At 40.7% G+C, this 25424-nt stretch overlaps 1 protein-coding gene across 1 annotated transcript in view; it reads right to left on the reverse strand.

Annotated features, from left to right (window-relative positions):
* Positions 1-25424, reverse strand: part of col13a1 (collagen, type XIII, alpha 1) — a 168945-nt gene that overhangs the window by 12441 nt on the left and 131080 nt on the right. Inside the window, exons 21-37 of the mRNA XM_048270251.1 lie at positions 21556-21591; positions 21406-21450; positions 20034-20156; positions 19240-19266; positions 18667-18711; positions 18102-18158; positions 17769-17792; positions 17465-17518; positions 16969-17013; positions 16569-16703; positions 15291-15335; positions 9192-9242; positions 8954-8980; positions 8712-8798; positions 5537-5590; positions 2173-2226; positions 1464-1499 (exon numbers count right to left, since the gene is read on the reverse strand). Coding sequence (XP_048126208.1) covers positions 1464-1499; positions 2173-2226; positions 5537-5590; positions 8712-8798; positions 8954-8980; positions 9192-9242; positions 15291-15335; positions 16569-16703; positions 16969-17013; positions 17465-17518; positions 17769-17792; positions 18102-18158; positions 18667-18711; positions 19240-19266; positions 20034-20156; positions 21406-21450; positions 21556-21591 — 945 coding nt within the window. The remainder of the gene's footprint in view (positions 1-1463; positions 1500-2172; positions 2227-5536; positions 5591-8711; positions 8799-8953; positions 8981-9191; positions 9243-15290; positions 15336-16568; positions 16704-16968; positions 17014-17464; positions 17519-17768; positions 17793-18101; positions 18159-18666; positions 18712-19239; positions 19267-20033; positions 20157-21405; positions 21451-21555; positions 21592-25424) is intronic.

Genomic DNA, 25424 nt, shown 5'->3' on the forward strand with positions numbered 1-25424 from the left:
ACTCGTAGATCTACGAGTGTTTTCACGACGCTCTTAAGCTACGATGGTTTCGGGAAACAGTCGGCAGATCTTAAGACGTTCGTAAGAGGGACTTTATGACCATCTTAGGCTTACGATGCTTTCGGAAAACCAGGCCCAGAACCAGAACCAGAACCGGACCAGAACCAGACTAGAACCAGACCAGAACCAGGCCAGAACCAGACCAGAACCAGTCCAGGACCCAATCCATTTCAGAACCAGAACTTGGGTGTTCCATTCTGCAGCTGAAATGAAGCCTTGACTGGCCCTTGCCAGAGCTCTGTAATAAACCATCTGGACAGCCCTGGGCACGACTCAAAAGAAGCGTCTGGATCTCAAGACTATTACTGACCATATTTCTCCCGTTTGGCATTTTCTGGGCGCCTGCCGGCAGACTGTGAAGCCTGAAACCCCTTTAGCAGACCGACACACATCGCCTGCAGCAGTCAGTGTGCTTCAAAGCAAACACACGCACAGATACACACACACACAGACACACAGACACACACAGACACACACAGACACACACAGACACACACAGACACACAGACACACACACACACAGATGCACACACACACACACACACACACACACACACACACACACACACACACACACACACACACACACACACACACACACACAGACGCACATAGCCTGCCGCAGTCTGTGGCTTAGTTCTGTGGCCACTCAGAGCCGCGGAGAGGACATTAGCATGACAAACAGTCAGCTTAGTGTAAGATGATCACGTGCCGCGCTCGCTCGCACTCCAGGGGCTTGCCGAGGACTTTTCGACTGGGCTTCAAAGCAAACACACTCTCTCACACACTCACACACACACACACACACACACACACACACACACACGGCCCTGTGCCAGTACACTGATCCCCCACCGGACGCACGAACGAACGGAATCAGAGGGGGCCACTCGAGAGCGTTTGATCATCCGCAGAGACACATCCATTTTTAATTAGCCATTCTAAGTTCCCAAACAAGGCAGTTTAAACAGCCATCACAAAACCAACAGCACGATAGGAGAGTGATTTAGAGAGAGTGAACAGCACAGAGCAGGAACAGGAATAGAACTCGTCACAGCGATATCCTGCACCCATGCTGACTACAAGAGCATTCAGTCTGAAGCATTTTTAAGAACTCACAAAGCCACCTGTGAATACATCTGAATTCACCCAAGTTCTGCACAGATGGACATGACTGCGGCCACTCAAGCCTGTGTCAGCGCCAATATGGAGGCCACTGAGGCACGAGACTAGTGTGGTTTACATCGCAATGAGCCTGTCAGTGTCATCAGAACAGGATCAAGGGTGAAAACATATGAACATTTTATTCATTTACGTTTGCAGCGGTCATGCCTGGTCAGAACGATAATACTATATCCCACAGGGGCTTTGCGCTGTCAAAATAAAAGCCAGTGTTGTCTTACCCTTGTGCCTTTCAGCCCAGGTGGTCCAACTAAACCCTTTAAAATAGAATGGTACAAACCCTCGCAATGTTAGCCACTGGTATTCTGAAACTGAAATGCTGAGTTTCTTCAGGATGTTACGCTGAACCTCAGTATTAAAACACAGAGGATCGAGCCTAAGCCTAGGACTAAAACACTAAAGAACTGTTTTAGTTTTGTTGTTCTATTTAACTCTGCATGTACTCCCTGAACACAACTGATCACATCTACAGTATAGTCATGCCTGAACACAACTGATCACATCTACAGTATAGTCATGCCTGAACAGGAAACGGGCCAGAAACATACTGGCCAGGGCCCGAACAGGAAGTCAACATATGATCTAATCTCCCATCTTAAAAACAGTCATGTGTGTGTGTGTGTGTGTGTCACTCACAGGGATGCCTTGAGGCCCGATAAAAACAGTCATGTGTGTGTGTGTGTGTGTCACTCACAGGGATGCCTTGAGGCCCGATAAAAACAGTCATGTGTGTGTGTGTGTGTGTCACTCACAGGGATGCCTTGAGGCCCGATAAAAACAGTCATGTGTGTGTGTGTGTGTGTCACTCACAGGGATGCCTTGAGGCCCGATAAAAACAGTCATGTGTGTGTGTGTGTGTGTCACTCACAGGGATGCCTTGCGGCCCGATAAAAACAGTCATGTGTGTGTGTGTGTGTGTGTGTCACTCACAGGGATGCCTTGAGGCCCGATTGGTCCAGCTACTCCCATGTCTCCTTTATCTCCCTATACAAGAGAGAGGACAACATGTTACCAACATGCCATACTGACAACATGTTACCAACATGCCATACTGACAACATGTTACCAACATGCCATACTGACAACATGTTACCAACATGCCATACTGACCACATGTTACCAACATGCCATACTGACAACATGTTACCAACATGCCATACTGACAACATGTTACCAACATGCCATACTGACCACATGCTACCAACATGCCATACTGACAACATGTTACCAACATGCCATCCAGACAACATGTTGTGTTACCAACATGCCATACTGACAACATGTTACCAACATGCCATACTGACAACATGTTACCAACATGCCATACTGACAACATGTTACCAACATGCCATACTGACAACATGTTACCAACATGCCATGCTGACCGCATACACAGTCATACAGGACATGCCATACTGACCGCTACACAGTCACAGTCATACAGGAACATGCCATACTGACAACATGTTACCAACATGCCATACTGACCGCATACACAGTCATACAGGACATGCCATACTGACCACATACAGTCATACAGGACATGCCATACTGACCACATACACAGTCATACAGGACATGCCATACTGACCGCATACACAGTCATACAGGACATGCCATACTGACCGCATACACAGTCATATACATACACAGTCTATAATTATATAATTGTTTTGGGTTTGGGGTGAAAGGGATGCAATAAGTATATAATATGCAATAAGTATATATATCTATATATATATAATGTGTATTGTATTCTTAGTGCTGTACTTTATAAATGGACTGGGGAATCACATTGAGCCTTAAAGGACAAGTTTCGTATTTTACACTTAAAGGCCTGTTTTCAAATAGTTTATGATTAAATAGAACATTTAAGATTGAATTTTGGACATATGCTGCTGTCCTGAGAATTTTCGGTTTCTGTGGTAGCACCTCCCCACCTCCACAATACTGTAGGTGCACTGGAACAATCCTTCCTAAAGCGCATTAAACGTTCGTTTACAAAGACGTGAATCTCACCGAGTGGTCAGGGGTGTTCACTAATATATGCTCACACAATAATCGCTGCAAAAGATGCTTTCCAACAGGTGTTTTACCATTCGTTGTAAAACTGTGGAGCTATTTTTCCAAACGCCTCACACCCGTACATTCTTCCGTTGAGAGCTTGAATAATAGACACTCCAGCCCAGTTGGTGGCGATAATGCACCTTTGTGTACACTTGCCAATTACAAGCAAACCACTGGCATTTCATTGAATACACAGAAGAAGCAGAAGATCGCTGTCTTAATTGAAAGCATTTGAAGTATTTTACAACAGACAGCTAAAAATGGGGTGATTTTGTGCAGTTCCGAATTGCGGGAAAATTCGTGGCAAAAAAAGTTGTCACAAAGTTGTGGCTGAAATTTCTGAGGTTGGATGTGAGCACACCTGTTGAGGATCTGCAGAAAGCTGATCACCATGTCTCTGCGGTCTGCATTTTACTAATGAGGACTTCGCCGGAGGTCGAAAGAAATCGCCCAAAAAGCTCTTTTGCCTGAGAAATACAGCGGTTCCCACATTACGTCCTGGGATGACAGAGTTGGAAGAACTTGGGGTAAGCTTGACATTTTGTAAAGTAACGTTTGTAACAGGCAGAAAATGAACTTATGTCCATAACCTGTCATGTTCACATCATAAGCCTAACACTAACCCTAGCCTACATGAATAATTTGGCTACATGATTTTCTACATTTACTATTTTTTTTGGCTGTGGAACTTTCATGATGAAAACATAATGATTCACGTAGGCTATCATTCACATTGTGCAAGTTCCAAGACATTTTAGCATTAGCCATGGACGTGACAATAATTTGGATAGCGTAGCCTACGATACCGCGACTGCATAAGACTACAGAAAGAATACAAACAACCCCATATCCGTTTCCTGCGGTGGAGTAATGCCGTACCTCACAGCACATCCAATACAAGTCAATGGAGTTGCACAAAAACTACGATACAACCTGTTGGGAAGCATCTTTTGCAGCGATTTTTGTGTGAGCATCTCAGTGAACACCCCTGTCTTTGTAATCAAAAGTTTAATGCCTTTTAGGAAGGATTGTTCCAGTGCACCTATGCAGCCATTGTGGAGGTGGGGGGGGGGGGTGCTACCACAGAAACCGAAAATTCTCAGGACAGCAGCATGTGTCCAAATTTCAATCTTAAAGGTTCTATTTTATCATAAACTATCTAAAACAGGGCTTTAAGTGTAAAATGCCGAACTTGTCCATTAAAGCTGTTACATACTCGCCATTCCCGACCTGTAGTGTGAAAATGTGATGTCACGGGAGCGCCATTACCATTTATACCGCGTGATGGTCGCAACACTATTTGCAATATTCTCCTCAACAGAGGTGTCGCTGTTGTGAAAAGGCTATGGCTACCTACTTTACACGATATAAGTAAGAAATCTCAGCTGTCAGTAGCATTGGCGTCAATGGCAGTAAAAACTAGCCTCTGTGATGATACTTAAGACTTTGGTTGCTGCTATTCACAACTACCATCATTACCATCTAGTTTCCAAGGTGTGTGCAGAGAGATAGATAGATACTTTATTCATCCTGAGAGAAGTTTTAATAATTTAAAAATGTTAGCTAAATGCTAGCCAGCTACTTTTAGCTGGCTAGCAGCTGGCTGAGTTTGTGTAATTTTCTAGTGGAAAGAGATTTGTTCAGGTCTTCAGCAGATATCCTTTGGTTAAAAATACATCTTTTCTATTCTTTCCTCTTTATTCCACGTGTTGCAACTCTTGCTCGTAACTTTGTTAACTTATCCAGCAAACTATTAAAAATTCCTGACTGTAACAAAACAGTTCTCCGAACAGCAACTCTCGCTTGTCCTTGAACTCGTCCATCTTCCTGTTTCCACTAGGGAGTGGTGCACGACCTGGCGCGACCTGGCCAAAATCCTGGTGCACCAGTGAAATTTTGAAGTGACATTGTCGCGCTACAGGTTGGGAACATCGAGTGTAAATGGGCCATTAGTCTGCTACTCGTGTGTAGGAGTGTAGGGGTGGGGGTGTGTGTAGGGGTGTAGGGGTGATAGTGTGTGTAGGGGTGGAGGTGTGTGTAGGTGTGTAAATGTCAGAGTGTGTGTGTGTGTAACTGTGGAGGTGTGTGTAGGTGTGTAGGTGTGTAACTGTGGGTGTGTGTATGTGTGTAGGAGTAGAGCCTGCTACGTGTGTGTGCTGTGTATGTGTGGAGGTGTGTGTGTGTGTGTGTGTGTGTGGAGGTGTGTGGGAGTCGGGGTCACTCGTACCCTTTCTCCCTTTGGTCCTGCTGGTCCAGAGACTCCTGCTGGCCCTATCAGGCCCTAGGGAAGAGGAACAGAGAGAGGATGAGGTCAAGAGGTCAAGAGGTGACTTCTCTACAGACGGACACCAGACTCCTGAGAAGAACAGGGTATCCAGGGCATCAGGGCTTTCAGGAGGAGGCACACGGCAGGGTGGAACACCACTGCATCAACAAGCTTTCTGAAGGTACAGCATGGGCTAAGATCTCACTCAGCAATGCCAACTATTCGCTAAGAAATCAAAATGAGCAGCAGTCTGCTCGTTGTTGTTGGGAACATGGGGTGAATGTTTGGATCTGTCATTGACAGATATTCTATGTCTTTCGAAAGCTTGTTGATAAAACACATTCACAATGAAAATGCATCAAAAGGAAGTTAAAAAAGCAGTTAAATATATTCCTTGGGCTGCTCCCTCCTCATTGGACAGCACTCCGCAGCAGCTGAGAAGGACTTCCTGGTTTGGGTGCAACCTGGCGCCTCAGCCATCATATTGACTTTTATGCAGCCCGATTCGGCCATACTGTTACCGCGGTAACATGCAGCCGCATCCCAGCATGCTCCTCTGATGTGACATGACAGGGTGAGAGTTCTAGAATTCTCAGCTGTACTCTGTTGGGTCGTGGGTTCATGAGAGAGGCTTGTTTAGATGGCCAAACAGGAGCTACGGTGGAGGCTCTAAATACATCTAATGGTCAGCGCTCTATTTTTGTGAAGGTGATGAGAACAGAGAGAGACCAACAGAGAGAGATAGAAAGGAGGAGAGAGAGAGAGAGAGAGAGAGATTGATAGAGGACAAGTAAAGAAGGGGGAGACAGGGAAACAAACTGCCTCCTTCATCCATCTCAAATCTGCTGACAGTTTGAAAAACAAACCAAAGTGGATCTATTTCGAGCCCACTAGGGAGAGGTCTGCACAGGGGCGGACTTGACCAAATCAGACCTTTCCGGGGGGCTAGGTGAGGTCAAGGTCACTTCGAATCTCTCTGACTATACGCCTCTGCATTACCAGTCTGTCCATCTAAAGTCCATCTAAAATAAGCCTCTCCCAAGCACCAGACATCAACACAGACAATGGACCAGCAGACAGACAACAAACAGAGCAGACAGACCACAGACAAGCAGACAGAACACTGACAATCAGACGGAACACTGACAATAAGACTGAACACTGACAATCAGTCGGAACACTGACAATCAGACGAAACACTGACAAGCAGACGAAACCCAGACAAGCAGACGAGGCCACAGAGGTGCAGAGATAAGCAGTGCAAACAGGCAAGCTGTGAGGAGGGAGGAAGGGATGGAGAGAGAGAGAGAGATGAGTGGAAAGAGGAGAGGAGAGAGGGGGACGAGGGGTACGGAATCTATGCCACTCACCACTGGACCAGGCTTGCCATCTAACCCGTGAGCCCCCTGGATAGCACGTGAAGAATTACCAGAGCCAGGAGGAGAGGAGAAGAGAGAGAGAGGAGGGGGAGAGAGAGAGGAGGGGAGTAGAGGAGGGGAGGAGAGGAGAGAGGGGGTGGAGAGAAGTGATGAGGTGTGAAAGGAGGAGGAGGGGAGTGAGTTAAGCAGTGACTGGTGTGACACAACAACAACAACACAACCTCCTGCTGGGGGGTGAACAGGGTGATTGACAGACGGGAGGTGAATGAAAGGGATGATGGGATACTGGAGGGTGACAATGGTGAACACAGAACAACAGTAACTCCTTTTAAACGACAGCCTCCTCTCACAGCGGCCGATGGACTTGGTCCTGACCACACCAGCAACAACACTGTTTCACACGGCAACACTGGCCAGAGATGAGGTCAGATCCATCTCAGACTGTTCAGTTGAGCTTCCATCCCATTAACTCTTGATTTTCAAACATCCAAAAGGAGTTACTGTGCCATCAGTGATGGACCTCCATCTAGAATGGAACCAGGGACAGTTGACACCCGGTCAAGAGGTGAAATCGTAAGTCAGGAAAGAGAACCCAAAGACGTGGTGAACAACATGATTGAAGTAATGTAATGATATTAATGAAAGTACTAATAATACATTATCACATAAAAGTAATAATGCCATTATATTACATTACTGTATATCTCAAAGGCAGACATGTAGCCCCTTTGAGAAAGTACATTACGTGAGATCACAAACATGTAGTAGTTTATAGGTCTGCTTTATCCGCTCCACAAGCTTCAGGTGCTGAGAATTACAGAAGCTTTCTACTGTAACCTGATGCTTAGATTCATCGGATCACTTCTGCCATCTCTCATCAGTCAGCAGGCAGTCACAGTGGAGTGAATGAGTCAGTGAGCTTTCAGTGGGACTGGACCCGTCAGTGAGCTTTCAGTGGGACTGGACCTGTCAGTGAGCTTTCAGTGGGACTGGACCTGTCAGTGAGCTTTCAGTGGGACTGGTCTTTCTTAGGGATTAGAGTCAATTCAGTTCACATCCAAAGACAGAACCACCTCATGAGTGCTCAGTGTCTGAGCAAAGCAAACACACCCACACAGAGACAGCTAGCAAAACACAGATCGGTTGGACATCTGTCATTAGCCAGTTGGTTATTTAAACAGGGTTGGTTTAGGTTTTGATAACTTTATTATTGTGAGATGTGCATGTGTGTGTGCGTTTAAGTGTGTGTGTGTTTAAGTGTGTGTGTGTGTGTACTTACAGGCAGTCCTAGATGACCCCTGTCCCCTTTGTTTAAGTGTGTGTGTTTAAGTGTGTGTGTGTGCGTGTACTTACAGGCAGTCCTAGATGACCCCTGTCCCCTTTGTTTAAGTGTGTGTGTGTTTAAGTGTGTGTGTGTGTGTACTTACAGGCAGTCCTAGATGACCCCTGTCCCCTTTGTTTAAGTGTGTGTGTGTGTGTTTAAGTGTGTGTGTGTGTGTGTGTACTTACAGGCAGTCCTAGATGACCCCTGTCCCCTTTGTTTAAGTGTGTGTGTGTTTAAGTGTGTGTGTGTGTTTAAGTGTGTGTGTGTGTGTGTGTGTACTTACAGGCAGTCCTAGATGACCCCTGTCCCCTTTGTTTAAGTGTGTGTGTGTTTAAGTGTGTGTGTGTGTGTGTACTTACAGGCAGTCCTAGATGACCCCTGTCCCCTTTGTTTAAGTGTGTGTGTGTTTAAGTGTGTGTGTGTGTGTACTTACAGGCAGTCCTAGATGACCCCTGTCCCCTTTGTCTCCCTTCTGGCCTGTGGCTCCCTTCTCCCCACGCATACCAATGCCCGGCTCCCCCTGCAACACAACACACACACACACACACACACACACACACACACATGCATACACACACACCTTAAACAAACTGTCCATCCATAATCTATAATGGCATGGTCTAAACGTACTATTACATTACTATACTAACAGCTTATAGTCTCTGAGACACTCACCTTCGGCCCGGAGTGGCCCTGGGGCCCCTGAAAAGGAGAGGAGAGGTCTGTGAGCTCAGGGAAGCAACAAGGACCTTACAACAAGCAACAAGGATCCTTAATGTAGAACATGCTTCATACAAACCAAACCTTCTACACTACACTCTAGGAGAACTAGTGGATATTACTGTAGCTACTGTAAACTACATTTCCCATAATGCACGTGCTACATCAAGGAGGAAGTGTGGGTTACACTCACCATGGGGCCAACTGGCCCTTGTGCCCCTGGAGGTCCTGGGGGCCCATAGACCTGAATCAAGGAAACAGGAGGTAATCAGTCGGTATATGTCTGTATCGACCCAGTGCTGATGACATTCTAGAACTGACAATTCATGAGGACTGCAGCACAAAGACTGCAGCACAATTCTGATTTCATGTAGGAAATACAAAACTGATATATACAGTCATATAGAGTCATATAATATATGTAGTCATATAGAGTCATATAGAGTCATATAGAGTCATATAATGTAGGAAATACAAAACTGATATATACAGTCATATAGAGTCATATAATATATATAGTCATATAGAGTCATATAGAGTCATATAATGTAGGAAATACAAAACTGATTTATATAGTCATATAGAGTCATATAATATATATAGTCATATGGAGTCATATAGAGTCATATAATATATATAGTCATATGGAGTCATATAGAGTCATATAGAGTCATATAATATATATAGTCATATGGAGTCATATAGAGTCATATAATATATATAGTCATATAGAGTCATATAATATATATAGTCATATAGAGTCATATAATGTAGGAAATACAAAACTGATATATATAGTCATATAGAGATGCATATAATGTAGGAAATACAAAACTGATATATATAGTCATATAGAGTCATATAATGTAGGAAATACAAAACTGATATATATAGTCATATAGAGTCATATATAGTATAAATACAAAAGTAGAAATATATATAATGTCATAGGAAATACAAAAACTGATATATATAGTCATATAGAGTCATATAATGTAGGAAATACAAAACAAAACTGATATATATAGTCATAAAAATCAGATATATAATGCATATGAGTCATATAATATATAGAGCAGAGTCCAAAACATATAATAGTGGATATACAAGTCATATAATATATATAGGAGTCATGCATATAAGTCATATAATGCAAGGAAATACAAAACCGATATATACAGTCATATAGAGTCATATAATGTAGGGATATATATAGTCAAACTGAAATACAAAAATGATATATATATAGAGTCATATAATATATATAGTCATATAGAGTCATATAGAGTCATATAGAGTCATATAATGTAGGAAATACAAAACTGATATATACAGTCATATGAGTCATATAATATATATAGTCATATAGAGTAGTCATATAGTCTGATATATATAGTCATATGAGTCATAGTATATATAGTCATATGGAGTCATAATATATATAGTCATATGGGAGTCATATAATATATATAGTCATATAGAGTCATATAGAGTCATATAGAGGAGTCATATAATGTAGGAAATACAAAACTAATATATATAAATACAGAGTCATATATGTAGGAAATACAAAACATATAATATATATAGTCATATAGAAATACAAACTGATATATATAGTCAATATAGAGTCATATAATGTAGGGAAATACAAAACTGATATATATAGTCATATAGAGTCATATATATGTAGTCATATAATCAAAACTGATATATATAGTCATATAGAGTCATATAATATATATAGTCATATAGAGTCATATAGAGTCATATGGAGTCATATAGTCATATAGAGTCATATAGAGTCATATAATATATATAGTCATATGGAGTCATATAGAGTCATATAGAGTCATATAGAGTCATATAATATATATAGTCATATAGAGTCATATAATATATATAGTCATATAGAGTCATATAATATAATAGTCATATAGTCATATATAGTCATATAAGTCATATAATGTAGAAATACAAAACTGATATATATAGTCATATAGAGTCATATAATGTAGGAAATACAAAACTGATATATATATATAGTCATATAGAGTCATATAATGTAGGAAATACAAAACTGATATATATAGTCATATAGAGTCATATAATGTAGGAAATACAAAACTGATATATATAGTCAAATAGAGTCATATAATATATATAGTCATATAGAGTCATATAATGTAGGAAATACAAAACTGATATATATAGTCATATAGAGTCATATAATGTAGGAAATACAAAACTGATATATATAGTCATATAGAGTCATATAATGTAGGAAATACAAAACTGATATATATACAGTCAAACTATATATGGAGTCATATAATGTAGGAAATACAAAACTGATATATATATAGTCATATAGAGTCATATAATGTAGGAAATACAAAACTGATATATACAGTCATATGGAGTCATATAATGTAGGAAATACAAAACTGATATATATAGTCATATGGAGTCATATAATGTAGGAAATACAAAACTGATATATACAGTCATATGGAGTCATATAATGTAGGAAATACAAAACTGATATATATAGTCATATAGAGTCATATAATGTAGGAAATACAAAACTGATATATATAGTCATATAGAGTCATATAATATATATATAGTCATATAGAGTCATATAATGTAGGAAATACAAAACTGATTTATATAGTCATATAGAGTCATATAATGTAGGAAATACAAAACTGATATATATAGTCATATAGAGTCATATAATGTAGGAAATACAAAACTGATATATATAGTCATATAGAGTCATATAATATATATATAGTCATATAGAGTCATATAATGTAGGAAATACAAAACTGATTTATATAGTCATATAGAGTCATATAATGTAGGAAATACAAAACTGATATATATAGTCATATAGAGTCATATAATGTAGGAAATACAAAACTGATATATATAGTCATATAGAGTCATATAATGTAGGAAATACAAAACTGATATATACAGTCATATAGAGTCATATAGAGTCATATAGAGTCATATAATATATATATAGTCATATAGAGTCATATAATGTAGGAAATACAAAACTGATATATATAGTCATATAGAGTCATATGATATATATATAGTCATATAGAGTCATATAATGTAGGAAATACAAAACTGATATATATAGTCATATAGAGTCATATGATGTAGGAAATACAAAACTGATATATATAGTCATATAGAGTCATATAATGTAGGAAATACAAAACTGATATATATAGTCATATAGAGTCATATGATGTAGGAAATACAAAACTGATATATATAGTCATATAGAGTCTTATAATGTAGGAAATACAAAACTGATATATATAGTCATATAGAGTCATATAATGTAGGAAATACAAAACTGATATATACAGTCATATGGAGTCATATAATGTAGGAAATACAAAACTGATATATATAGTCATATGGAGTCATATAATGTAGGAAATACAAAACTGATATATACAGTCATATGGAGTCATATAATGTAGGAAATACAAAACTGATATATATAGTCATATAGAGTCATATAATGTAGGAAATACAAAACTGATATATATAGTCATATAGAGTCATATAATATATATATAGTCATATAGAGTCATATAATGTAGGAAATACAAAACTGATATATTTAGTCATATAGAGTCATATAATGTAGGAAATACAAAACTGATATATATAGTCATATAGAGTCATATAATGTAGGAAATACAAAACTGATATATACAGTCATATAGAGTCATATAGAGTCATATAGAGTCATATAATATATATATAGTCATATAGAGTCATATAATGTAGGAAATACAAAACTGATATATATAGTCATATAGAGTCATATGATATATATATAGTCATATAGAGTCATATAATGTAGGAAATACAAAACTGATATATATAGTCATATAGAGTCATATGATGTAGGAAATACAAAACTGATATATATAGTCATATAATGTAGGAAATACAAAACTGATATATATAGTCATATAGAGTCATATAATATATATAGTCATATAGAGTCATATGATGTAGGAAATACAAAACTGATATATATAGTCATATAGAGTCATATAATATATATAGTCATATAGAGTCATATGATGTAGGAAATACAAAACTGATATATATAGTCATATAGAGTCATATAATGTAGGAAATACAAAACTGATATATATAGTCATATAGAGTCATATAATGTAGGAAATACAAAACTGATATATATAGTCATATGGAGTCATATAATGTAGGAAATACAAAACTGATATATATAGTCATATGGAGTCATATGATGTAGGAAATACAAAACTGATATATATAGTCATATAGAGTCATATAATGTAGGAAATACAAAACTGATATATATAGTCATATAGAGTCATATAATGTAGGAAATACAAAACTGATATATATAGTCATATGGAGTCATATAATGTAGGAAATACAAAAACTGATATATATAGTCATTCATATAATGTAGGAAATACAAAAACTGATATATATAGTCATATGGAGTCATTTAATGTAGGAAATACAAAACTGATATATACAGTCATATAGAGTCATATAATGTAGGAAATACAAAACTGATATATATAGTCATATAGAGTCATATAATGTATATAGTCATATAGAGTCATATAATGTAGGAAATACAAAACTGATATATATAGTCATATGGAGTCATATAATGTAGGAAATACAAAACTGATATATACAGTCATATAGAGTCATATAATGTAGGAAATACAAAACTGATATATATAGTCATATAGAGTCATATAATGTAGGAAATACAAAACTGATATATATAGTCATATGGAGTCATATAATGTAGGAAATACAAAACTGATATATATAGTCATATGGAGTCATATGATGTAGGAAATACAAAACTGATATATATAGTCATATAGAGTCATATAATGTAGGAAATACAAAACTGATATATATAGTCATATAGAGTCATATAATGTAGGAAATACAAAACTGATATATATATATAGTCATATAGAGTCATATAATGTAGGAAATACAAAACTGATATATATAGTCATATGGAGTCATATAATGTAGGAAATACAAAACTGATATATATAGTCATATGGAGTCATTTAATGTAGGAAATACAAAACTGATATATACAGTCATATAGAGTCATATAATGTAGGAAATACAAAACTGATAAATATAGTCATATAGAGTCATATAATGTATATAGTCATATAGAGTCATATAATGTAGGAAATACAAAACTGATATATATAGTCATATGGAGTCATATAATGTAGGAAATACAAAACTGATATATACAGTCATATAGAGTCATATAATGTAGGAAATACAAAACTGATATATATAGTCATATAGAGTCATATAATGTAGGAAATACAAAACTGATATGTATAGTCATATAGAGTCATATAATGTAGGAAATACAAAACTGATATATATAGTCATATAGAGTCATATAATATATATATAGTCATATAGAGTCATATAATATATATAGTCATATAGAGTCATATAATATATATATAGTCATATAGAGTCATATAATGTAGGAAATACAAAACTGATATATACAGTCATATAGAGTCATATAATATATATATAGTCATATAGAGTCATATAATATATATAGTCATATAGAGTCATATAATATATATATAGTCATATAGAGTCATATAATATATATATAGTCATATAGAGTCATATAATGTAGGAAATACAAAACTGATATATATAGTCATATAGAGTCATATAATGTAGGAAATACAAAACTGATATATATAGTCATATGGAGTCATATAATGTAGGAAATACAAAACTGATATATATAGTCATATGGAGTCATATAATGTAGGAAATACAAAACTGATATATATAGTCATATGGAGTCATATAATGTAGGAAATACAAAACTGATATATATAGTCATATAGAGTCATATAATGTAGGAAATACAAAACTGATATATATAGTCATATGGAGTCATATAATGTAGGAAATACAAAACTGATATATATAGTCATATAGAGTCATATAATGTCAGCAATCAGTACTATGTGGATGACACGTTAGCATGGATGACTGGAGGGGAAGAGGAAGGTGAGTTGTATGTGGAAGAGGAAGGTGAGTTGTATGTGGAAGAGGAAGGTGAGTTGTATGTGGAAGAGGAAGGGGAGTTGTATGTGGAAGAGGAAGGTGAGTTGTATGTGGATGACACGTTAGTATAGAGAACTGGAGGGGAAATGTACAAATGTACCATGTCAGGCACTCCTCCTTTCTCCCCAGCATCTCCTTTCTGGCCCTGGGTAGAACACACAAGAACAAAGAGAACAAAGAGAACCTTTAGAACACACAATCTTCGGAACCTCAATGACAATCTACCCATGAACCACTGCAAACACTGGAACATTCCTCCACCTTTAAGATCCAGATCACATCCACTACACTACAAAACACAACATCCACCCCTAAGACCCAGATCACACCCACCCCAGATCACATCGACAGCCCTACAACACACAACATCCACCCCCTACGACTCAGATAACATCCACCCCAGATCACATCCACTACCCTACAACACACAACATCCACCCCTACGACTCAGATAACACCCACCCCAGATCACATCCACTACCCTACAACACACAACATCCACCTCTACGACTCAGATAACACCCACCCCAGCACTACCCTACAACAGACAGTATCCACCTACTCCACCATAATCACAAACTCCAGCACAACAAACATGCCAGTAGGCAGAGTGGCACACACAGACACACAACAGGGTGCCGTGCTTGTGCCCATGCCAGCCCCAAAGGGCACCACTGCGTACCATTGCGCCTGGCAGTCCAATGGGACCCGAGGGTCCAGTTGCCCCCTTTTCTCCAGTAGGGCCGTCTAATCCCTACAGAACGAACAAGGAGAGCGGGAGAATTAACACAGATTAGGAGACTCCAGCAGAGTCAGATTCTGGGACATTAAATCACTCAGTAAGTCAATCGCTGGTTAGTTTAGAATGCAATTAAATTCAGATCAATTCAGTTCTGTTCAGTTCAATTCTGATCAATTCAGTTCAGTTCCATTCAGGGTCAAATGCACAATGCACAAGGGTCATCAGGGGTCTCTAGGCTTCTTGGTTAAAAAAGACATGGAAGTAATGCTGCTCACCCTGACACTAAATCTTAAAATGTAACTTTCACACTAGATAGCTCAGTAGTATTGTTTAGTTTCTACAGCTAATCCCAGATTACCTAGAAACCTAGATGTTAATGATTTTCAGATATAAAGAGAAATAAAAGTCATCATCACACGTAGTATCCATAGGATTACCTGTAGTCTACAAATGCACTTGTTAAGTTTGGAAAAAAAATATTTCTCAATTCAATCTTAAAACTCTACATATAAATGACATATAAATTGATAAAAAACAAAAAAACAAAACAGCACAAAATCAATCCACTCAGGAGGCAGGTGTATCTTAAGGTTGTGTCAGGCATGCGGTGTGGTACACTGGTGCTGAGGTACTCACGGGTGGCCCAGACTGGCCCGTGTCCCCCTTGTCGCCCTTGGGTCCGGGGTATCCCATCAGCCCCCCCTCCCCACGTTGGCCCTCTGGGCCGCGGGGACCTGCAGGACCCTGCTCTCCAGGCTTCCCTCTCGGACCCTACACAAACAAACAAACAAACAAACAAACACATGTTTGTTGTTTCAAATGAACACTTCTTTAAAGAAAACGTTCAGCCAGTGCTAAAGATGTAAATATGGAAACCCTTCTGCAACATTTCTACGACCCTCACACAAACCCTTCACTTGCATGTTGTTAAGTAGTCTGGTGACTGAAAATGTCAGTCATGTCAGTCAGTAACAATGCCTCCTTCACTTCACATACTGTATCACAAAAGCAACATATTACAGCATCAACAACTTACCTTCTCTCCATCATGACCTGGAGGTCCTGGTAATCCAATATCACCCTAAAGAACACACAGTGGCACAGATAGGTCACATTAATATCACCCTAAAGGAAACACGTTGGCACAGATAGGTCACATTAATATCACCCTAAAGAACACACAGTGGCACAGATAGGTCACATTAATATCACCCTAAAGGAAACACGTTGGCACAGATAGGTCACATTAATATCACCCTAAAGGAAACACGTTGGCACAGATAGGTCACATTAATATCACCCTAAAGAACACGTTGGCATAGGTCACATTAATATCACACTAAAGAACACACGGTGGCACAGATAGGTCACATTAATATCACATTAAAGATCGCACAGTGGCACAGATAGGTCACAGTAATCAGACAGAATGCAGGAGACAGGGATTACACATAGGTCACAATCAGGAAGAGATACTGCACTACCCTAATTAATTTAAGGTGTGTGTGTGTGTGTGTGTGTGGGGGGTGTACCTTCATCCCAGGATTGCCAGGAGTTCCTGGAGGGCCCGGTAAACCAGGGGGACCCTGCAACAAGAGAGAGTGGATATGGAGATGAGAATCACACACACACACACACACACACACACACACACACAGAATCACATCCACACTCACAATTAATTATTATGCTTAATCACACAGAATTAATGATATGATCTCTAGTAAGGGTAAAAGATGAAACCTAATCCTTCACCAGACTATGAATGACCTTCAATAAGGAAATTGGCTTGAATTGTCACATTACTTGACACAGAATTGACACATTAACACTTACCATAAGTGGAACATTTCGGATATCCTGAAACATGGAAAGAGAAACATTATATTCATATTCAGCCCATTACATCATAAGCACCCTGTACAGCTGTAAACCAGAAGAGCAAGGCACCAAAGGGTGGCAAACCCAGGACACACATATGACAATTATGATGAGAATCTGCATTTCGTGTCTCTGATGATGTGTACCTGCAAGTCCCTTCTGATTAAAGTGTGTGCTAAATGATTGACTGTAAATGTCAGGTGAACGTGAGGTAGAAGTTAGCGAGCTGGATTCAGGTGTGTCGTGTGTATCACGTGTGGTCCTTACGACCGACAGCCTCACACTCACATTTTCATTGTTGTTGATTTCAGCTTTGCCTGGTTCTCCTGCAAGCCCTTGGGGTCCCTAGACACAACAGAGAACAACAGATGTTCACAACAGCAAAGATATTTAGGACAAATATTTTTTAATCTGTTCCCTGTTCAGTTTTAAATATTATTATGTTGTTTTGTATTTATGTGTCGCTTTGGACAAAGGCGTCTGCTAAATCCATAACCATAACCATAACCATAACCAACAAAAGAAAAGCATCATGACCAAGAACACGTCAGTAATACCTACTATCACTTACTATAAATGCGGTTTTAAACCAGTTTGGTCAAGTTAACTGGTATATTAAATAGTGTTAGCTAAGGAATCCTTGCATGTTACAGTGAGGCTTCTTGATACCCAGAGTATTAGCAGACATGATACACTTGTGTAATTTTATGATAATGTTATATTAGTCAATGGAACTGTAGATGTGCAGGGGTTTACATTAGTGAAAGGGGTTTGTAAGGCTTAGTTCTAGTGCAGGGTTGGTATTAGTACAGGGGTTAGTATTAGTGCAGGGGTTAGTATTCAAGTGACTCACTCTTGGTCCAGCAGGTCCTTCTGCTCCTACTGCCCCTATGTCGCCCTACAGGAGAAGAACAGGCCAGAGGATCAATGAGGGGATCGGTACATCGCTCTCATATCTCACCCACAGGTCTCATATCTCACCCACAGGTCTCATATTCTCACAGCTCTGATTTCTCACCCACAACTCTCATATCTCACCCACAGGTCTCATATCTCACCCACCGCTCTCATATCTCACCCACAACTCTCATATCTCACCCACAGGTCTCATATCTCACCCACAGGTCTCATATCTCAGCCACATATCTCATATCTCACCCACAGGTCTCATATTCTCACAGCTCTGATTTCTCACCCACAAATCTCATTTCTCACCCACAACTCTCATATCTCACCCACAGGTCTCATATCTCACCCACAGGTCTCATATTCTGACAGCTCTGATTTCTCACCCACAACTCTCATATCTCACCTACAGGTCTCATATCTCACCCACAGGTCACACATTCATACAGAGAGAGGTACATGGTTAAAAACACTCACAGCTATTCATTCACACATGTAATGAAAACAGCATCCATCTTACCTTGATTCCCTGCTCGCCTTTATCGCCCTGTAAAAGAACCAGGATGGTTATTTACACGAATGGCATCTTACGTACATTACTCATAATCAGAGCTCAGAGCCCTTTACTCTAATGGCCAGACTGTCCACGGTCAGATTGGCTGTGTCCTCCATACAGACTGCTTGTCTGATATACACTATGGATGATAACCAGCTGAGTTTCAGTCAGTGACACTGCGCATGTATAATGTCCAGTTGAACCCATTGGGTGTTCAGTGACCCTGTGTGTGTATAATGTCCAGTTGAGCCCATTCAGTGACTCTGTGTGTGTATAATGTCCAGTTGGGCCCATTCAGTGACTGTGTGTGTGTGTGTATAATGTCCAGTTGGGCCCATTCAGTGACTGTGTGTGTGTGTGTATAATGTCCAGTTGAGCCCATTCAGTGACTGTGTGTGTGTGTAATGTTCAGTTGGGCCCATTCAGTGACTGTGTGTGTGTGTGTATAATGTTCAGTTGGGCCCATTCAGTGACTGTGTGTGTGTGTGTATAATGTTCAGTTGAGCCCATTCAGTGACTGTGTGTGTGTGTGTGTGTGTGTATAATGTTCAGTTGGGCCCATTGGGTGACTGTGTGTGTGTGTGTGTATAATGTCCAGTTGGGCCCATTCAGTGACTGTGTGTGTGTGTGTGTAATGTCCAGTTGGGCCCATTCAGTGACTGTGTGTGTGTGTGTGTGTAATGTCCAGTTGGGCCCATTCAGTGACTGTGTGTGTGTGTGTGTATAATTTTCAGTTGGGCCCATTGGGTGTTCAGTACCTTGAGTCCTGCTGGACCTGGGGTTCCTGGGGTTCCTGGGGTTCCTGGGGTTCCCGGTTCTCCTTTGATTCCGCTTCCTGCTGCACTGGGTTCTCCCTTATCTCCCTTATCTCCCTTATCTCCCTGGAGGCAGGAGGAGGAGGAGGGGACGATGATGAAGAAGAAGTATTAGATGAGTTATGGCACTAATCTGTGTTGACAAGTGTTTTCACACTACTATATTAGATGTGTATCAGTATAAGTCACACTGCTATATTAGCTGTCTATCAGTATGTCACACTACAATACGATGTGAGTCAGTATAAGTCGCACTACTATAAGCTGTGAATCAGTATAAGTCACACTACTATATTAGCTGTCTATCAGTATAAGTCACACTACTATATTAGCTGTGTATCAGTATGTCACACTACTATATTAGCTGTCTATCAGTATAAGTCACACTACTATATTAGCTGTCTATCAGTATAAATCACACTACTATAAGCTGTGAATCAGTATCAGTCACACTACTATATTAGCTGTCTATCAATATAAGTCACACTACTATATTAGCTGTCTATCAATATAAGTCACACTACTATATTAGCTGTCTATCAGTATAAGTCACACTGCAATTTTTTAATGTTCATCCGTCCCTCACAAGCCTGCACAGCTGTGGAGACACTTGAAGATCATTCAGACACTTGAAGATCATTCAGACATGCACCACGAAGCAGAGCCACTTAGCACAGAGACACTTAGCACAGAGCCACAAGAGACACGCACAACATGTACACACACCACTTCAACAGAAGCATGTTATGAAACATGGAGCCCAGAACAGGATCAATACTTCTCAAATACAGGCATGTTAATGGCACAGATAAAAAAAACAAGGGGAAGCAAGTACACTTGTCTGAATGTAATATTAAATTACATTTGGCTGACATTTTTCGCACATTTGGCTGACGCAATATGCACTGGATCTATTACTGGATAAACACACAAGGATGGAACACTCTAAAACACACACACACACACACACACACACACACACACACACACACAAGAAGGATGGAACACTCTAAAACATGTTGAACACTGAGACCTGGGCAGGGTCACAAGGTATGATGGGGACTTTGACACTGATGGACAACATGATTTGGAACTCACAGAATATTGTACAATGATGTTAATGAAGAACCACAGCAAGAAAAAAAAGCAACCCTCAAATCCTCAAAAACACTCTCGCACATACATACATGCACACACACACACACACACACACACACACACACACACACACACACACACACACACACACACACAAACACACAAACACAAACACACACACACACACATGCCCATTGGCATGCCTGTCCAGGCCTACCCTGTAGCCACGTTTCCCAGGGATACCAGGAATACCTGCCGAGCCCTTTGCAGCAGAAAGTGGAAGTGTCATTACCACAGTTGGAAACACTTTACTGTAATGACTACCACACAGCATTACCATGACAACACCTCATGCTAGAGCATTTACCTTGAGGCCAGGGATGCCTGGAAACCCAGAATCCCCCTACAGCACGACCGCGGAAAGGAAATGAATGGAGAGAGAGGGAGAGAGAGAGAGAGAGAGAGAGAGAGAGAGAGAGAGAGAGAGAGAGAGAGAGAGAGAGAGAGAGGGAGGGAGAGAGGGAGGGAGGGAGAGAGAGAGAGAGAGAGAGGGAGAGAGAGAGAGGGAGAGAGAGAGACAGAGAGAGAGAGAGAGAGAGAGAGAGAGAGAGAGAGAGAGAGAGAGAGGAAAGAAAGACAAAATGATAGAAAGATGAAATGAAAGCCCAATTCTGCCCTGATCACCCTACAAACACACACTAAACCAACCACACATACAGCCTTAGCATGTCCCATTAAAAACAAACAAGAGAAAACAACAAAACAAATAGCATGGCATCTCATGCATGCATCTCTCGCAAGTGTGTTATTATACACACACACACACACACACACACACACACACACACACACACACACACACACACACACTCATGCAAGTGTGTTATTATGTTCAGTGTAATTGCTCCATGTCACAGTAGGTGTCTGAAATGGCCCTTAAGCACACAGACACACACACACACAAACACAAACTCCCAAATAAAGCCACACATCCCTGTGCCTCGGTCACTGGCTCCGGGAGATGACCAAAGCACTCCGCAGCTCTGTAATCAATATTTACATGGAGGCAGATGCAGTCATGCCGGTCACTCAGCACCAGCGTGTGTGTGTGTGTGTGTGATGAGGGGGTGGTGGTGGTTATTATAAATAGGACGGAACACATGACATTGTGTGTGTATTCAATTCATGATTCTGATGGCTCAGATTAGCCTTCAGACGAACTGGAGCCCGACAAACAGCCACAGCTGTGTGGGCGCATGAGGTGTGTGTGTGTGTGTGTGTGTGTGTGTGTGTGTGTGTGTGTGTGACAGTGTGTTTTGCATATGTGATGACATTTGTTCTTGTCCTATCTACTAAGTCCCATGCAAACAGCAATCAGACCAGTGAGCCACACACAGACACACACACACACACATATGGACTGAGATCATGGGTGTGTGACAAACATACAGCTCTCAGTGCACTTGTTGGGAATATGGCTGTCGGTGTGTGTGGAGAACATGAATGTCACACACACACGCGCACACACACACGACTTATGAAAAATGGAGGTACTTCTGTTCACACTCACAGAAGGAAAGAAAATACACAGAGGAGCTGTAGCAAGGCCCCTCTTAAGTGTGTGTGTGTGTGTGTGTGCCTTTGCAGAGGAGCTGTTGCAGCAAGGCCCCTCTTAAGTGTGTGTGTGTGTGTGTGTGTGCCTTTGCAGAGGAGCTGTTGCAGCAAGGCCTCTCTTAAGTGTGTGTGTGTGTGTGTGTGTGTGCCTTTGCAGAGGAGCTGTTGCAGCAAAGGCCTCTCTTGGTCAGGTAGGCCCCTTGCAGAGTGAATGCTTAACTGAAGGGCTGTTGCAGCAAGGCCCCTCTTAAAGTATTATTATTGTGTGTGTGTGTGTTACTTGGCTGTGCGGAAATGGCCCTTAAGCACACAGACACACACACACACACTCATGCAAGTGTGTTATTATGTTCAGTGTAATTGCTCCATGTCACAGTAGGTGTCTGAAATGGCCCTTAAGCACACAGACACACACACACACACTCATGCAAGTGTGTTATTATGTTCAGTGTAATTGCTCCATGTCACAGTAGGTGTCTGAAATGGCCCTTAAGCACACAGACACACACACACACACTCATGCAAGTGTGTTATTATGTTCAGTGTAATTGCTCCATGTCACAGTAGGTGTCTGAAATGGCCCTTAAGCACACAGACACACACACACACACTCATGCAAGTGTGTTATTATGTTCAGTGTAATTGCTCCATGTCACAGTAGGTGTCTGAAATGGCCCTTAAGCACACAGACACACACACACACACTCATGCAAGTGTGTTATTATGTTCAGTGTAATTGCTCCATGTCACAGTAGGTGTCTGAAATGGCCCTTAAGCACACAGACACACACACACACACTCATGCAAGTGTGTTATTATGTTCAGTGTAATTGCTCCATGTCACAGTAGGTGTCTGAAATGGCCCTTAAGCACACAGACACACACACACACACTCATGCAAGTGTGTTATTATGTTCAGTGTAATTGCTCCATGTCACAGTAGGTGTCTGAAATGGCCCTTAAGCACACAGACACACACACACACACTCATGCAAGTGTGTTATTATGTTCAGTGTAATTGCTCCATGTCACAGTAGGTGTCTGAAATGGCCCTTAAGCACACAGACACACACACACACACTCATGCAAGTGTGTTATTATGTTCAGTGTAATTGCTCCATGTCACAGTAGGTGTCTGAAATGGCCCTTAAGCACACAGACACACACACACACTCATGCAAGTGTGTTATTATGTTCAGTGTAATTGCTCCATGTCACAGTAGGTGTCTGAAATGGCCCTTAAGCACACAGACACACACACACACACTCATGCAAGTGTGTTATTATGTTCAGTGTAATTGCTCCATGTCACAGTAGGTGTCTGAAATGGCCCTTAAGCACACAGACACACACACACACACTCATGCAAGTGTGTTATTATGTTCAGTGTAATTGCTCCATGTCACAGTAGGTGTCTGAAATGGCCCTTAAGCACACAGACACACACACACACACTCATGCAAGTGTGTTATTATGTTCAGTGTAATTGCTCCATGTCACAGTAGGTGTCTGAAATGGCCCTTAAGCACACAGACACACACACACACACTCATGCAAGTGTGTTATTATGTTCAGTGTAATTGCTCCATGTCACAGTAGGTGTCTGAAATGGCCCTTAAGCACACAGACACACACACACACACTCATGCAAGTGTGTTATTATGTTCAGTGTAATTGCTCCATGTCACAGTAGGTGTCTGAAATGGCCCTTAAGCACACAGACACACACACACACACTCATGCAAGTGTGTTATTATGTTCAGTGGTCCTCCATGTGTGTGTGTGTGCGGCCCTCAAGATGATCAACAGAAAGGTGGCCCTTAAGTGTGTGTGTGTGTGTGTGTGCCTTTGCAGAGGAGCTGTAGCAAGGCCTCTCTTAAGTGTGTGTGTGTGTGTGTGTGCCTTTGCAGAGGAGCTGTAGCAAGGCCTCTCTTAGGGTGTGTGTCCATTGTTAGTGCGCTGCAGGGAGCTGTTGCACAGGGCCTCTCTTAAGGTGAAATATTATTGACATTATTGGTATTGCCTTTGCAGGAAGGAGCTGTAACAAGGCCCTCTTAAGCCAGACTCAACACAGCCAGAGGACAGCCACATCTCATTAGGTGCCTTTGCAGAGGAGCTGTAGCAAGGCCTCTCTTAAGCAGACTCAACAACCAAGAGGACGCAGCCACATCTCATTGGTGCCTTTGCAGAGGAGCTGTTGTAGCAAGGCCTCTCTTAAGCAGACTCAACAACCAAGAGGACGCAGCCACATCTCATTGGTGCCTTTGCAGAGGTTGACAGCAGGCCTCTCGCAGCACAACCAAGAGGACGAGCCACATCTCATTGGTGCCTTTGCAGGAGCTGTTGTATAAGGCCCCTCTTAAGCAGACTCAACACAGCCAAGAGGACGCAGCCACATCTCATTGGTGCCTTTGCAGAGGAGCTGTAGCAAGGCCTCTCTTAAGCAGACTCAACACAGCCAAGAGGACGCAGCCACATCTCATTGGTGCCTTTGCAGAGGAGCTGTAGCAAGGCCCCTCTTAAGCAGACTCAACAACCAAGAGGACGCAGCCACATCTCATTGGTGCCTTTGCAGAGGAGCTGTAGCAAGGCCCATCTTAACAGAACTCAACAACCAAAGGG

This window comes from Alosa alosa, chromosome 18, assembly GCF_017589495.1.
Source record: "Alosa alosa isolate M-15738 ecotype Scorff River chromosome 18, AALO_Geno_1.1, whole genome shotgun sequence".
NCBI lineage: Eukaryota > Metazoa > Chordata > Actinopteri > Clupeiformes > Clupeidae > Alosa > Alosa alosa.